Source organism: Salminus brasiliensis, chromosome 21, assembly GCF_030463535.1.
Source record: "Salminus brasiliensis chromosome 21, fSalBra1.hap2, whole genome shotgun sequence".
Classification (NCBI taxonomy): domain Eukaryota; kingdom Metazoa; phylum Chordata; class Actinopteri; order Characiformes; family Bryconidae; genus Salminus; species Salminus brasiliensis.
The window spans coordinates 4,028,987-4,045,316 of record NC_132898.1 but is presented as its reverse complement, the minus strand read 5'-3'; the positions used below and the strand labels follow the sequence as shown (position 1 = coordinate 4,045,316).

Sequence of the window (16,330 nt, the reverse complement as noted above, 5' to 3'; positions counted from 1 at the left end):
TGCAAACATGTCCCCCACGTCCTGACGTGACAAGCCGAGTGACAGACTATTAACCCCCACCAGGCCCCCCTACTCAGACCAGAAGGCTTCATTACTTATGCAGCTCACGTGACCGACTCATCCTTTCATTTCTGAGCCAGCATCAAATTTCTGACCTACTTTCCCCTCCCCCCCCCCCCTCACTTTACCCTGCCAGACTCACTTGTCACTTGCAGGAAAATTCGGCATCGCTGACGACCCCTCCAAACACACATGCCTGTAGACTTGCCTGTGTCGAGCTGGCACGACAATGGAGCCCGCAATTAACCTGTCCACTGGCTTTTCCCACACATCAAAGGGGAGGATTTTCAGACTTCCACTGCGGCAAGACAGATGTCGGAACGCACGCCTCGGTTTCTTATCCCGAAAGCCGAGCGAGCCCCTTATTAGCATGCGGAGATGCCACGTCTGTAGCATGTGTGATGTCTGCCAGAGTGGCCTCTATTTTCCCTCTCTTCCTTCCCTTTCCTCTTGATATTCGGCACAAGTGGCACGTCGGAGCCAAGAGCTTATTTAATTCTCCCTTAAGCTTTTAACAGACTTGGCAATTAATTTTTTAATCACGACGCATCCAGACTCATTCCATGATCTTTAGAAGGCTGGGATGAAACGCTGTAGTGCTTAGTCCAGATGAATTGAACTATTCAGGTGAAGTGGATTGAAATTAGGTTTTTTTCTTTGTCTTTTTTTTTTTGGCTCGTTGCTTGTTTTCACTGCCCTCCCACCTCCTTGTTTATTCTCATAGCCATCCATTACATTCGCTTTTCCCAATATCAGCTTCATTCTGGTCATATTTTCCCGGCTATTTCTTTTGCAAATGAGATATTTTGGCTGCCGCAACAGCTGGCGAGATGATATCGGGAGTGCATCCCATGAAACACAGCCCCTGATTGAATGGTTGTTCTGCACTGTTTGGATTGGTGTAATTTTTTGACACTGCCTTGAAAAGCAGCCAGGCCGTGCCTGCAGACTGCCCCGGGGGTCTCGAGGAGAACGACTGGCTAATGGAGACGCAACCTGCAATTACCTCACAGCTATGACACGTACAATTCCCCCGAAACTGATGCATCTTGCCTGATTGCCTGCAGTGCACGAATACTTGCTTGGATACAGAAGGAAGAGCCTAGAACAGCCTTCTCAGGCAAGCCTCTGCCGACTTTTATTCCACTTCACGGGGCGAAAGCAGCTGAAGTGGTGATCCTTTGCTCCGAGAGGCCTACAGTGCACCGTGCTATTGTGTAACAGAACGCCTCATTATGTCTGTCAGCTGTCCCGTACATCGTCATGAGCGGCGCTATGTTTGTCTTCATTTAGCATCTGAGCGCAAAGAACAGTTGGCACATGTCGCCGCTTGCACCTCGGCTGCACAAGCTGGACGCCCAGGCCTCGTTTCAGGCATGCGATAGCCTTTTCTGCTGTGCTGGGTTGAATTCAGGAGCAACCCTGGGCTCTGTTTTTACTGACCGTGATCCTTTCTCATTTAAAAACATGAGGCAGAGGGGTCAAGGTGCTGTTCAAGACTATGGACACCAGTTCTGCCCTGTTTGTTGACCATCAAAGCTCTTTTTGGGTTTTGGGTTTTTTCATGTTGTCTTAGATTTCAGCAATTTCAAGTTAAGACAAAAATATGATGCCAGGAGTGAGGAGGGGGTAAACGCTTTGCTACAGTATGGTCAGGCTTTCAGTGTTTGACCTTAAGAATGCAGGTAATGGGGGCCCCAGAGCCTGATCATAGGGAGATTGCCAGATCATTCCCTGGTGTTGCCTCAGGCATCCGTGGTCAGGAGTCCCAGAGAGTATAACTGGCCTCGCTCTCTCTGGATGGGCAAGATGGCCCTCCCTCTCCCCCCCAATCACTAAGCATGATGCTAGCCGTGGCCGGGAGTCGCAGACATCCGTGACCGGGAGTCCCAGAGAGTATAACTGGCCTTGCTCTCTCTGGGTGGTCAGGGTGGCCCTCCCTCTCCCCCCAATCACTAAGCATGATGCTAGCCGGTGAGGCTGCCAGGTAGCTGATGTAGCAGAATTAGCAGTGAGTGTTATCCTCTAGCATTGTGTCCTCTGGAATGATGGATGGATTTTTGACTTGGATTTTTGACATCAGCTGGGGATGATGAGGTGGGGTGGTAATCATCCAACATCCTGACCTCACTAACGCTCTTGTCAGTGAATGCAATCAAACCCTCACCTCAATGCTCCTCCAAAATCTAGTAACATACATAAGCAGGATCAAGTCTTTTTATTACCCTTGATTTGTGAAGAAACAATGAATGAGCAGGTGTCCCAATACTTTTGTCCGCATTGTGTATGTTTTAGTGTAAAAATACACCTAAAGGATAAAGGATAAAGGATAAAGGTGCACGTATTCGTCACTGTACAGTGTGGACTGTACAGCGAAATGTGTCCTCCGCATTTAACCCATCTGGTAGTTAACACACACTCACACACACACACGTGTTAGGGGCAGTGAGTACACACACACACCCAGAGCGGTGGGCAGCCAACTCCAGCGCCCGGGGAGCAGAGAGGGTAAAGGGCCTTGCTCAAGGGCCCAACAGTGGCAGCTTGCCGAGCCCGGGAATCGAACCCACAACCCTGTTATCGATATCCCGGCGCTCTAACCGCTGAGCCACCACTGCCCCCACCTGAAACAAGCCTTTAGTGCATTATTTGCATATAAAAAGTGTAACAAGTAGGCTACATGTAGGCACTGGACCTGCTTCGTACATTACCTATTGTGATGCCTCCAAGACCAACATTACCCTAATTCTAAAGCGTCCACAAATTTCTGTCTTTTGGAGTCTTAAGGGATACAGCATCCCTATGTCTGATCTAATGATCTAATGTGCTTTCTTGTGTTGTCTTCAACCACAGCGCTGTGAAGAAGTAGAAGAAGAAGAAAGAGAAGAAGAAGAAGCAGATAGATCCCGTGTCCCCCTCCCCCTGACAGCTCCATCATCTACATCGCTTCTTTCATGCGACTCCCTGGGCCAGACTCCACAGCCAGAATGAACTGTGAGCAGGACTTCGGAGACGGGGGCATGAACGTCACTCTCACCCTCAGGTTGCTCATGCATGGCAAGGTAGGTCAAAAGCGCATGTATCTAAAAGCACACACACACACACCCTCGCGCACACACACACACACCTTACCCTGAAATAGCAACACCTAACAGTAGAAGCTCGGTATTACACGGTATTACACTTCTGATCCAGGATGAAATCATGTGACACTCTCTTGCACTCTCTTGCACTCTCTGAGTAATTCCTGGGCTGTGTTGCCTTTGGGAGACTCACCCTAGAAGCTCAATTGTGTTGATATGAGGGGTATAAATAATACGTATGACTTTGATTGGGGGTTAAAAATGCTCAGATGAGGTTTTCCAATCCTACTTACCACCCTGTTACTTTATCTCGGAATAAAAACGGCTCATAGAACAAAAACACTAGAATTATTCCTGAGATTGCAGCCGGTTAGCTTTTAGCCTTGCCCCCACTCACCTTCACCGGGTTTGGCCAAAAAGAACCCAGTGCCTTCCTTGCTGATGTGAGTTTGGCTCCAGTTTGGTTTAGCTAAGCGAGTCCAGGAGCAAACAATGGAGAGAACAGATGGTAAAAGCTAGGGTGGGCTAGCGTTAGCTTTTAGCCTAGTGCAGATCCCCATTTGCTCCCCTCTTGGCTCTCGCTTGGTGACATCCCGGGTTTGAGCCCCCCTTTTGCAGATGCTAGCACAGGAAAAGCAGAGCCTATAAGGTTCTGGTTCCCGTAGCAACCGGTATTCCCATAACTAGCAGAGTCTGAAGGTGATGAGCTGCTCTCCAGTATCAACACCACCATCTTCTCCTGAAGTCGTCGTCAAGTTTTACCGCTTCACCAGCTTTTACCAAGGCTTCTGCTAGTGGGCGAGTTTGTGTAAATTTCAGGGTGGAAATATAAACAGGTCCAGACTGTGATGTAACAGTTTTGGGGTTTTGGAATCGACCTGTTTTCTGTTGAGTTTGAGGAAACGAAGAAAATAAGGCTTTTGGCTGTGGCTAGGTCTAAGGCTAGGAGAGCCCATGCCCACAGATAAATAAATGATTTACATGTCTGTTTGTATGTAATTAAATATATGTAGAAACAGATAAATGCTTGGTGTATACACATGCACTTAATTGTATGCAAATGGCAAATTTCATTTTCCATTTGCATGTAATTACGCATGAATAAGTTGTCAAATGAAATATTTATACACAGTGCAGTCATTAATAAAACATTACAGATTACTGCTGTGCAGATTAACCCATTAAACTGCCAGGGCCCTTTTGTGGGCACCCACTTTAGACCTTCATCACTCTCTCCACTATATAGCTCAAATATCCGCACTGCAGTTACCGAAAAAATTCTGAGAATTTACTAATAATAAGTATTTGGACAAATAACTGAGAGGTATGAGGGCTTACTGTCCGTTTATTTATCCACTTTTTACATATTTCTAAATATAAGAGATGTAGATGTTCCTTGATGACTTCCTGACCTTCTTCCTGACCCCACGTTTAAAAAAGTCATGGTTAAATAAATAATAATTATACAGAAATCGGGTTAAAAATGTGTGTATGTATATGTGTGTGTGTATATATATATATATATATATATATATATATATATATATATATATATATATATATATATACTTATATATATGTTCATTCATATGAATTAGGTTTGGGGGTCTTACTTAATTTATTAATCCTGTATTCGTTCTCTAATTCTTTATTATTGTCACTGTTATTATTAGTTGTATTATTTTCCTCCTGTTCTTTCAGAAAGGGGTCATGGTTGTTTTCTTTCTGTATGCACTTACAGAATCAATCAATAAATTAACACTTAAGTATGAAATAAATAAATAAATAAACACAAACTGGTCGAGTCAAGCCAGGTTAAAATTGTATGTCAGGACCTGACGACCCCAGACTGGGAGGCATTTGACATAACTGAATTTCGGGAGAAGGACTACGTCCCAAACTCCTCCTCCTGGCCCTCAATCCCTTTATAAAACCCTGCTTTTCAGTCCAACTGCATCCGAGGGTCCGGCTTCATGCGCAGACCACAGTAAAGCCAACCCAGACTCCACCTGGAGTCCGCTCTCCTGTTCCATCGCAGAGTGTGGTCCACACTAGCCAATGGCGTGCTGAGCCCTTGCTGGGATTTGAACTCATGATCCTCAGACTTAAAAAAGCAGCAGTTAGACTGTAGGGCCGGCCTAGAGCTGTGAAACTACACTACATAAAAACACAGTTCTGAGAAAATGTACCTTTCCCGTCTTTGCCTTTCATGCACACATATATACGTGGTTCCACAGCTGTAGAGTGGTGCAGCTGTCTAACTGCCTGCTTGTCAAGACACATCACTAGCCCTCTATGGTCAGGAGTCTGAAAATAGGTAGCCCTCCCTCCATGTCTCAACCTGGTACATTGAACAAATCGAAGAGGAACAAAATGCTCTGTAATCAGTTACTTTATCATTTTAATTTGGCCTAATTCACATTTTACAGTGTAATCAGTCAGCAGTACAGCTGGAGCTCATAATATATGCTTTTAGATCTTTCCTTCCAATTAAGAAAATGATGTTTGTTCCATCTATTCCTGCGGACGCTTCAAATCTCCAGACGGCTTCTCAAAGCTTAAACTGTGTGCCAATAAAATGAAGTGTTGGTGGAGGGATTTGATGAGGACATTGCCGGCCAGCTTTCCTCGGGAGAGTGGAAGCCTCATCTGATTGTGATCAGACGGGTTTGTTGTAGCCGTGACCAGGTCCAGCTCACAGACGTGTAAAGCCACAGACAGATGTCTGGGGAGAAGTGCTCCAATCAATACTCTGACATTTGCTTCATGTTGTTTTCTCTCTTTTTTCTGTTTTGCAGGAGGTTGGAAGCATCATAGGCAAGGTGAGCATCTCTGAATTTCTCATTTGCATTTTATGGATGTGATCATTACCCTGCTGCTGTTTGTTGCACTCTAATACAACATGGATTTCCTTTCTGTTCATATGATTACTGGCGTTAGGTTAGCATTTGGAGGTTACGAGACGTTGACTTTGCTGTAATTGCATAATTTTGCATATTTCATTAATTAATTACACATATATTTCATTTACTTTTGGCATCGGCAGCTTTGTAATTCCAATTACAGCCATTCTACCAAAATACAAAGTACTTATAACCACAAATGTGGTATTAGCTAAAGGTTTAGTCAAAGGTTAATCCAGATTTCAACATCATATCGTCTTAGAATACTGCCCCAAGTCCTCAAATTCTCAAAAAAGCCATTAAAAATGTGAACATAAATAACATCTGGCAGTTGTTCTTTACATGATGATCTTTGCATGTCTTAATAAATGTAATAGAATCCATAGAAATGCTCCAAAATGACTTGGAATTCAATCTTTACATGACTTTAATAGGCCCTAGAATTGAACCTTGTGGCACTCCACAAAGCCACTATACATATAGTATAGTGTATATATGCATAGTTTTCACTGAAGGATTAGGCCATAGAGTCATTATCATGGGGTTTTGGGGGTTAAATAAACCTAATGAGGACTAAATCTGAGCATAGCATTTTGAATTAGCTGTTAGCAGACCTAGCTAGCTGTTTTGTTTACTATATCAGTTGGAAAGTAGTGAATTATTGTGTAATTGTGTATTAGTACTTACTTTGGGCTCTAGCAGTTTCAGATATAGATGATTGTTGGTAGGTTTGCAGGCCTTGACTGTACATTTAGCATGAATACCGCACATGTACTAATGCTATTGACCCAAAGTGTATTTTTCCGCAAATGTTTGTTTTTATTATATTTATTTATTTATTTTTCCGTTACTAAAAATGTCTTGTTTTGACCAAAAACAAATGTCTGCTAAACATTTTTTTGTAGTTCGTCAATTTTAGTAATTAGTAATTTTCTAAACACCAAAGTAGTAAAAACTCAAGTAACTCAAATTGTGAAGTTAATAACTCAAATAATAACTCAAATTCTTTCATGTAAACCATAATTACTAACGAAGTGCTTTAATAGTCTTGAGTGTGTGCAGTATAGTAATGATGAGAATTGCTAGGATTTGTATGATATTTACACCCAGCCATAACATTAGTACCACCTACATAATATAGAGTCATAATATACAGCAGATCTGAGCATTCGAGGTACAGACACGGACTGAAGGTGTCCCGTAGACAAACTTCACCTGCAGATCCTTTAAGTCCTGTAGGCTGGGAGGTGAAGCCTTCATGAATCTGCCCTGCTGACCACTGCGTACCAGTAAAACCCCCAGTAAAACCTGCCCGATGATCCAGTAGTCCAAAAGAACATCACAGCTTGGTCTCCTTTCTTTCTTACGCAAGACAGTGGAAAGCAGGACTTTTTAAAAGCTTTTTTTTATATATATCAAACCACTCAATTAATCCTGGTGGTATACAATAATGATGCCAATTGGTTACATTTCTCATCTCGTATCGTTTAATACTCTCGCTGACACTGTTTATCCCTGAAGGCAGCATGAATGGAGCTGTCTGCGGTGATTTCATAACAGCGAAGCCCATTATCATTAACATGCAGTGTGGAAATGCCACGTGTGTGTGTGTGTTTGTATGTGTGTGTGCTGCTCTTTTGAGCCTTTCACTGTTAGCTATCTCTAGGTCCTGCAGCGTTTATGCACACACACACACACACTCTCTCTCTCTACACTCTATGTTAGCCTGTCCTTGGCTTTCAAAGAATCACTTGCAACATGGAGGGAGGCTTCCTCCACAGAACCACAGACTGCTAATAGGTCCCTGGGTTTCCGCCAGTGTTTTGCCTTTCCCAACACACACTCTCTCTCTCTCTCTCACACACACACACACACACACACACTCACACACACACCACCCATAACCCCCAGGAGAAGAAGCAGACACTAGCACACAGTGAGCTGGCGCATGATGGAGTTGAGTGTGTGACAGATAGTCCAGCGTTCACTGGAGACGGATTGACTTATCAGGGTCTGCGCTGCGGAGCGGCGGCGTCGGGTTGGCTAGACGTTATCTACTCTAGCTGAGGTTGGCTAGACGTTATCTACTCTAGCTGAGGTTGGCTAGACGTTATCTACTCTAGCTGAGGTTGGCTAGACGTTATCTACTCTAGCTGAGGTTGGCTAGACGTTATCTACACTAGCTGAGGTTGGCTAGATGCTAACTATACTGGCTGAGGTTGGCTAGACATTATCTACTCTAGCTGAGGTTGGCTAGACGTTATCTACTCTAGCTGAGGTTGGCTAGACGTTATCTACTCTAGCTGAGGTTGGCTAGACGTTATCTACTCTAGCTGAGATTGGCTAGATGCTAACTATACTAGCTGAGGTTGGCTAGACGTTATCTACTCTAGCTGAGGTTGGCTCGATGTTATCTACTCTAGCTGAGGTTAGCTCGATGTTATCTACACTAGCTGAGGTTGGCTAGACGTTATCTACTCTAGCTGAGGTTGGCTCGATGTTATCTACACTAGCTGAGGTTGGCTAGATGCTAACTATACTAGCTGAGGTTGGCTAGACGTTATCTACACTAGCTGAGGTTGGCTAAATGCTAACTACACTAGCTGAGGTTGGCTAGATGTTATCTACACTAGCTGAGGTTGGCTAGATGTTATCTACACTAGCTGAGGTTGGCTCGATGTTATCTACACTAGCTGATGTTAGCCAGATGTTATTTACTCTACCTGATATTAGCCAGATGTTATTTACTCTAGCTGATGTTTGGTAGATGTTAACTACTCTGATGTTAGCCAGATGTTATTTACTCTAACTGATGTTAGCCAGATGTTATTTACTCTAGCTGATGTTTGGTAGATGTTAACTACTCTAGCTTTTATTAGCCAGATGTTATTTACTCTAGCTGATATTAGCCAGATGTTAACTACTCTAGCTGATGTTAGCCAGACGTTAACTACTCTAGCTGATGTTAGCCAGATGTTAACTACTCTAGCTGATGTTAGGTAGATGTTAACTACTCTAGTTGATGTTAGGTAGATGTTATCTACTCTAGCTGATGTTAGGTAGATGTTAACTACTCTAACTGATGATAAATGTGGTCATTTTTGTAGATTTTTATTTGCTGCTTGATACAAAAGAAAAATTCACACTGTTCTAATTTTCTTTATTTATCATTATTATATATATTTATTTAATTTACCCTTTATTTAACCAGGTTGGTCCCTTAGAGACACAATGATCTCTTTTCCAAGGGAAGCCTGGCCAAGACAGCAGCCTAAAACACACATATATATATATGTACTTTCACTGTCCAGTGAAAAACCTGTATCTCCATTATGGTGACTTTACAGGAACAGGCAGCACATGTCCTGAACTCTGAATGGAAGTCAATGTAGAATAAGACTTTTGTCCCAGTACTTCAGAGCATTTCTATTGGTCTATTCATCCAGGAGTATTTACCCAGTGTACAGAAGCAGCTACAGGGTTCAAACTATTAAAACCCCTAAAAATGGCCAAAAATGAAGATACAGATTTTTCATTGCAGCGTAATATATATATATATACAGTCCCGGTCAAATGTCTGGACAGTGATTGGAGGGGTTTTCATTATTTGACCTATTTCCTACATTTTAGAAAAACAAGACATCAAAATTATGAAATATCCCACCTAAAATATTCCACCCAGTAAAGCCAGTGAGAACCACGTACCTAATTGGCTCATATACATTAGGAAGCACAGACATTCCACTGATGGCTTTTTTTTTTTTACGGGATCCAGCGTTTCCCGACTGTGCTGTTCTGAATGGAAGCTGCTTGGAACCTATTTTAATGGATTTCTAGAAAAACACAGGCCTCAACTTAACGGCAGACTTCAAGCACGAGCCTTGAGACCAAAACAAGAACACTAGGTCAGGTGTGTCTAAACCTCTGACCAGTACAGTGTGTGTGTGTGTGTAAGGGTTTCGCATTGCAGCCCTCCAATTAAAGCAAAACTAGCCTTGCGTTACTCTCTTCAGTTGGGACATAAAAGTCCTCATTGTCCTGATATTAAGACAATAGGGGGAAAGCAGTCAGCCCAGCTCCGCACAGGTATTTGGATCTACTCCCGTAACAGTGATCTGTTCTCCGGTTCCTATAGCGGGGGGGTAGGGGGGTGAGGGTGGGTTCAAGAGCTGTTTACAAGAACCCTGCTCCACTGCGGCCTTCAGCTGCAGCTACTCCCAAGATCCTCAGCCTCTTTTCCTTACAGCAAAACAATAACAGCAATTATTATTGTTTACATTATTATACCCCACTGTATTACATACAGTATTATATGCAAATGTTTGGACACCCTTTTTTTCTGCACCCTTTTTTCTCCAAAAAAAAAAACCTGCTAACCATATCGTCAAATCCGGGTTCTGTTTGGTATCCGTCAACGGATCGGGTTTGAGTACGGAGGCGGAGCCTCGTGGTGAGCAATTCAATCCTGCCTATGCTGTGGAGTGACACACACACCACTACCTGCTGGTGGGATGGTCTTGGCAGCAGTCGGTCACCCCCCTAGCAGCGATACGAGGAACACCAACAGCTCAGGGCTTCCGACTGGACTGGCACTTTCAGCAGGATAATGCTCGCCCACATACAGCAAGGGGTACCCAGTCCTGCCTGCTTGCCAGATTTCTCACCAGTCGAGCGTTTTAATGGGACCGGCTGGGACGCCAGCTTCGGCAACCCCACGAGGGTGCAGGTGCTGCAGGATGCCGTACGGAACCTGTAGGCCTCCACGCCCAACCATATCTCATCTTGCATCCAGGTGAGAGGCGGCCCAGCAGGGTACCAGAGCCTCCTTCAGTTGTACGGTTTCCCTCAAAGGACTGCTTTACGACACCCATCATTGTTTTGATGTTCTTTATAGGGGTTTTGCACAATATTCTTCAAAATCATACGACACCCTATTCTGTAGATATTCACATTTATACCAGTCCACCCCGTCTGAAAGCTCTGTATGTGAGACAGCAAAGGCAGCTTCTGCACAAGTGATTTAAGGGTTATTGATTCCTTTAGTCGTAGCAGTCCGTAGGGCCTCAATCTGGGAGCTGGCTCCTGTGGGACCTGTTCATGCAAAAGCCATATTGCAGCGTAGCGAAGCAGAATTGCTATTAATTATCTGCTCATCTAGTGAAGCTCATTTATTCGCCAGGTAGAAGGACATGAGCGCAGACAGCGAGGCAGGTAGAAGGTTGAAGCAGGAGAAGAGAAGAGGAGCTCATGATGATGTTTTGTCCCTTTGTTTTACAGAAAGGGGAAACTGTGAAGAGGATACGAGAGGAGGTAAGACCTGCTGGGTTTCTTGGTCTCCCTTAAATGTCCCTGTACCTTGACCTTTACACTTTTGGTAGCCATCAGCAAGCTTCTGGCAGAATTCTAGGTAGAGACTTCACCACTATTGTTGGCAGAACTGCTCGAGTTCAGTTGAATTTGTTGGTTTTCTGGCGCAGATCCGACTTTTACGCACAGTCCACATATTTGTGACACACGTATCAGGTCAGGACTTTCCAAAAGCTTGATGTTAGCCTGCTTTCTCCATTCCACAACCACCCCTGATGTGTGTTTGGGGTCACTGTCTAGTGGAAAGCCATCTTCCCTGGACAGTAGAGACAGTTACTCCAACAAAAGCAGGATAAACTCTTTTTAATATCTTTGATTTCAGAGGAAACAGTGGATGAGCAGGTGTCCCAATACTTTTGACCGTATAGTGTAGTTTTCAGATGAACTCTTAAGACAAATATCTGAGTGTCGAACACCCAGTTGTCATTATTTCATCCACGTTATGCAAAATACTAGGTTCCCCTGACAAAGCAAAACGGCCCCAGAGCATGGTGCTACCGCCACCATGTTTAACAGCTGTTACAGTGTCCTCGGGGTTGAATGCCTCACCAGTCCCCCCCCCCCCAACATCTTTCTCTCATCTGACCTTAAAACCTTTCTCCAGAAACTTTTTGTTTGTCTTTAGGGTTCAGCTGAAAACTACACTAATCTGTCAAAAGTATTGGGACGCCTGCTCATTCACTGTTTCCTCTGAAATCAAGGATATAAAAAATGAGTTGATCCTGCTTTTGTTGGAGTGACTGTCTCCACTGTTCAGAGGAAAATGCTTTCTACTATATCTTTTTTAGGAGGTGCATTGCTGTGAGGATTTGATTGCATTCAGTCATGACAGCGTTAAAGAGGTCAGGCTGTTGGATGATGATCACCAGCTCCCCAACTCATCCCAAAAAAGTACTGGATGGAGCACAGACCATCATTCCAGAGAACACTGCAGTTCCACTGCTCCACTGCTTAATGCCGGGGGGGGCTTTATACCCCTCTAGCCCACGCCTGGCATTAGGCAGCATGGTCCCAATAGGTTCATGATGTTTATCTGCTCCTATTCTATTGGCAGTACGTCTCTACAGGGACGTGTGTGTGCATTTGCATAACTGTGTCAGCAGCAAAGGGTGCAACTTAAAGGAGCTGAATGCATCTATTAGAGGTCAAGAGGTGTCCACAAATATTGGGACATCATATGCAATCAAATCTGGACATTTCATCCATACCAAAATCTCAAGAAAGGTGGTCCTGAAGCAAGCGAACCTCCTCCACATCCACACAGACGAGACAGCTCTGTGCTGACACGAAAAGGAGAGGAGCAATAGGAGCATGAATATTTAAATGAAGATTTTCATCTCAAGGGTCCTCAAACACACACACACACACACACAACCTCTGAACACAATACAAATTCATTAACTCCTGCTTAATGACAATGTTGGTATTTCAAGGCTGTTGCCATTAAAGTGTGACAACCTGAGACAGACTGGGTAGGGCTTAGAAGGGAAAAAGGCCCAGGTGGGCCTGTATCTGTGTGTGTGTGTTTGTGTGTGTGTGTACTTGTATTTTATACAGCATCGGGACAACAATGAAGAGAAGCAGGGGTAGGTGTTGGTTGTATGGTTAAACTGTCCAAAACTTTGTGGACACCCCTTCTCATGAATGCATTCAGCTTCTTTACGTTGCACCCATTGCTGACACAGATGTGCAATGCACACACACACACACACACACACGCATACGCATACAGCTTGTCTAGTCTCTATAGAGACGTATTGCCAATAGAATAGGACTCTCTGCAGCAGATAAACCTAGATGGACCTGTTGGCACCATGCTGCCTAATGCCAGGCCAGGCGTGGGCTCGAGGGGTATGTAGAAAGCCCCCCAGCATTGAGCTGTGGAATGATGGTGGTGCTCCATCCAGTCATTTTGGGATGAGTTGGGCAGTTGGTGGATGAGGTGGGGTGACAATCGTCCAGCATCCTAACCTCACAAATGCTCTGAAATGCTCTGTTCTACCAGCGGGAGAACCACACTCCTCTCTTTGGTTCTATAGCAGCTCTAATGCTAATGCTACTGGTAATGCACACACGCTAGGTGATCTAACTGCAGAGTTGTTGAAGCTGAATGGTTGGTCAGGTAGGTCATTCAGACTGGACTGTCAGATATTAAACACTCAGTGACTTTACTGCTGTTTACTAGTGTGGATTAGCATGTCTTACCTAAGGCTGTGAGGCTGCGTTATTTATAGAAACAGAAAGATCGGATCAGATCCGATCGGTATCAGCTGACTCGGATCGGATAAGGGGGTGAAAAACTTGGATCAGGTCATCCCTACTTATTGCATATGGTTACTTATGGTGGTTTATGTAGTGCATATCTTACATATACACCACATAATATATAATACAGCTAGCACATTTGATCCATATATGTGGGACATGCAGCATAAGCGACCCCAGGTCCTCACTCTGCATTAAAACGAGTGTCAGTGTGAATGTGTGTGTGCACCGTGCCGCTGCTCATGAAAAATGCCTTTTTATCCCACCTATAAAGACACTGATGTAAAGCTGTAGCTCCTTATAAGATGCTTTTCTGTCTGGCGCGCACACACACACATTCACACTCATTCACACACACACACACACATTCACACAGGCAGCATAACAATGCCTTTGACAGACATATGCTCCCTGCCACCCTGAAATGAAGACTAATGGTTTTTTGCCTCCTTATTACATAAAGACACAGTCCAGGCCTCTCTCCGGCTCTCCTAATTAGCATCTTGAGGGCCATCCGACGAGGGCCAGGCATCATTTGCCGCTAGGAAGGCACAGCAGGGTCGAGCAGGGGTCAGCAGCAACATCAAAAAGCATGGCGTGCACGCGCAGCTATTTCCGTGCATCGTTTATGCGCGGGCCCAAATCACCACCCCCCACCCCCCCCATCCCCAAACCCCGATCAGCTGCCGCCACTTATCAACACCTCGCGGCTCGAAAACGAGGAACAGCATCCACCGTCTCTTTTATGTTGTTTTGAGGCGAGCAGCTCAGATTAGATGAACGGGAAACCCACACTTTTCCACATCCAGTAAAGCAATAAACAAGAAGCCACCACCAGTGTTTGAGTGCGGAGACGTGTCGGGCAGTCGGGCTGAGGACACACTAACCCAAAACCACTGCACTGGCCCCCACCTTCCCAGGCTGAAGCTTTTTCTTAAAGGCAGTACGGGGGATTTGGAGAGCCATTGTTGTTCATGTTGGTCAAATCTGTGTAGAAGCACAGCAATGCCTTACCTGCTGCTCATTTGCTGGCGTAATTCTATAGCAGTGGCTGTATTTGCGAATAGGGCTTGACCAGTGTATCACTTATCTGATAATATTGTCCAATATCAATCCCTTAAACAGCCTGTGGCTTGCTGGATGACGTCCCTGTAGTATCAGCCGATACCGATCCGATCTGATCCGATCTTTGTGTTTGTAAAAATAATCCGACGAGCTGCTGATTAATACAGTTTCTATAATCAGACTTTCTGGACTGATTAATTCAGTTTAGTCAAGACTTTTCTTAAAATTACTGTTTTATACTGTTTAATATCGTCTAATCCAGTCTGATCTCCTCCCTGACCAATCAGCTCCCAGCTCCTTTAAAACACTGCAGTCTAATCTCTTCCTGTGTGTGTGTGAGAGTGTGTGTGTAGTGGTACACACTCTGGACTGGTATCTGTGGTTGTTGTTGGTCTACTGGTGTGTAATAACTGGTTTATAGTGGGTGAATGTGCTGTGTGTGTTAGCATTAGCATTCTGAACTCGGTTCTGAATGGGTTCTTCAGTGCTGGTTTATAAACAGAGAAAGGCCAGTGCCGGTTCTCCGGCTGGTAAAACGGAGCGTTTCAGTGAGAGTTTTATTAAGGGTCAGATATTTTGGTCTGTTTTCAGGTTCCACTGTAAAATAGCTCCACACTGCAGAACCTCAACTCCTTTATTTACCTTCTGAGAACGTCCGCACTGCTGCTGCTGCAGCCGGCTGGAGATAATGTCCGTTAATGGGGGCATTGAGGACAGCAGGTGGCGCTCTGAACACTGTGGCTAAAAGAAAGAATTGGAGCTGGATTGGGATTAAAATAGCCGATACTCGATCCATTAAAATATGCCTGGGGCCCAGAGTGGTCCAGCGGACTAAGGCGCTGTCACTATGATCAGAGATTCGCTGGTTCGGGAATTGGCGTTGTTGCTCTCTAGGTGGGTAGATGGCGCTCTCTCCCCACATCGCTTTTCTGCTGGTGTCTGCGGGCCGGTGTGTTGTGATGTTGCATCGGTGGCATCGGTGGCAGTTTGAAAAATTAGGGGTTTGACTGAGCAGGGTTGTGGGTTCGATACCCAGGCTCGGCAAGCTGCCACTGTTGGGCCCTTGAGCAAGGCCGTTTACCCTCACTGCTCCCTGGACTGCCCACTGCTCCGAGCATGTGTGCCCACGGTCCACTGTGTGTTTGTTCACTGGTGTGTATGTGTGTGTTCACTGCATGGATTGGATAAAAGTGGAAGCCAAATTCCATCTGTGTCATAAATGGTAAATATGGTTGTCTTGTCTCGTCAAAGATTGGTGGCAGACGGTGGTTCATTTAGTGTTGTGTTTGAACCCCGACCACTAGATGGCAGTGTACTGTCTCCAGATCCCACTGTTATACGTAAGATGGTGTGTTTTCCTTAAATTTGACTTAGAAAAAGCGACGTATTGTGTTGAGTCAAGAGTCGTGTCATTGACCCCTACAGCAGACATGCACCCCCCCCCTCCCCCCTCTGTGTGCGGCGCCCCGTTATGAAATCGCTGGTTGTGACTGAAGTAGATTATGACAGAATTATCCTGCAGTGTGTGTCGCAATCATCCGACGTATGGACGGAGGCGAGGTCCGGGTGTGTGCACGCGTACACGTG

General features: G+C 44.8%; 1 protein-coding gene across 5 annotated transcripts in view; it reads left to right on the top strand.

Moving 5' to 3' along the window:
* Positions 1-16,330, top strand: part of pcbp4 (poly(rC) binding protein 4) — a 109,556-nt gene that overhangs the window by 49,328 nt on the left and 43,898 nt on the right. For all 5 annotated transcript variants that reach the window (XM_072666024.1, XM_072666023.1, XM_072666022.1 and 2 more), the window contains exons 3-5: positions 2,914-3,122; positions 5,942-5,965; positions 11,324-11,356. In XM_072666024.1, coding sequence (XP_072522125.1) covers positions 3,015-3,122; positions 5,942-5,965; positions 11,324-11,356 — 165 coding nt within the window. In that variant the 5' untranslated portion in view covers positions 2,914-3,014. The remainder of the gene's footprint in view (positions 1-2,913; positions 3,123-5,941; positions 5,966-11,323; positions 11,357-16,330) is intronic.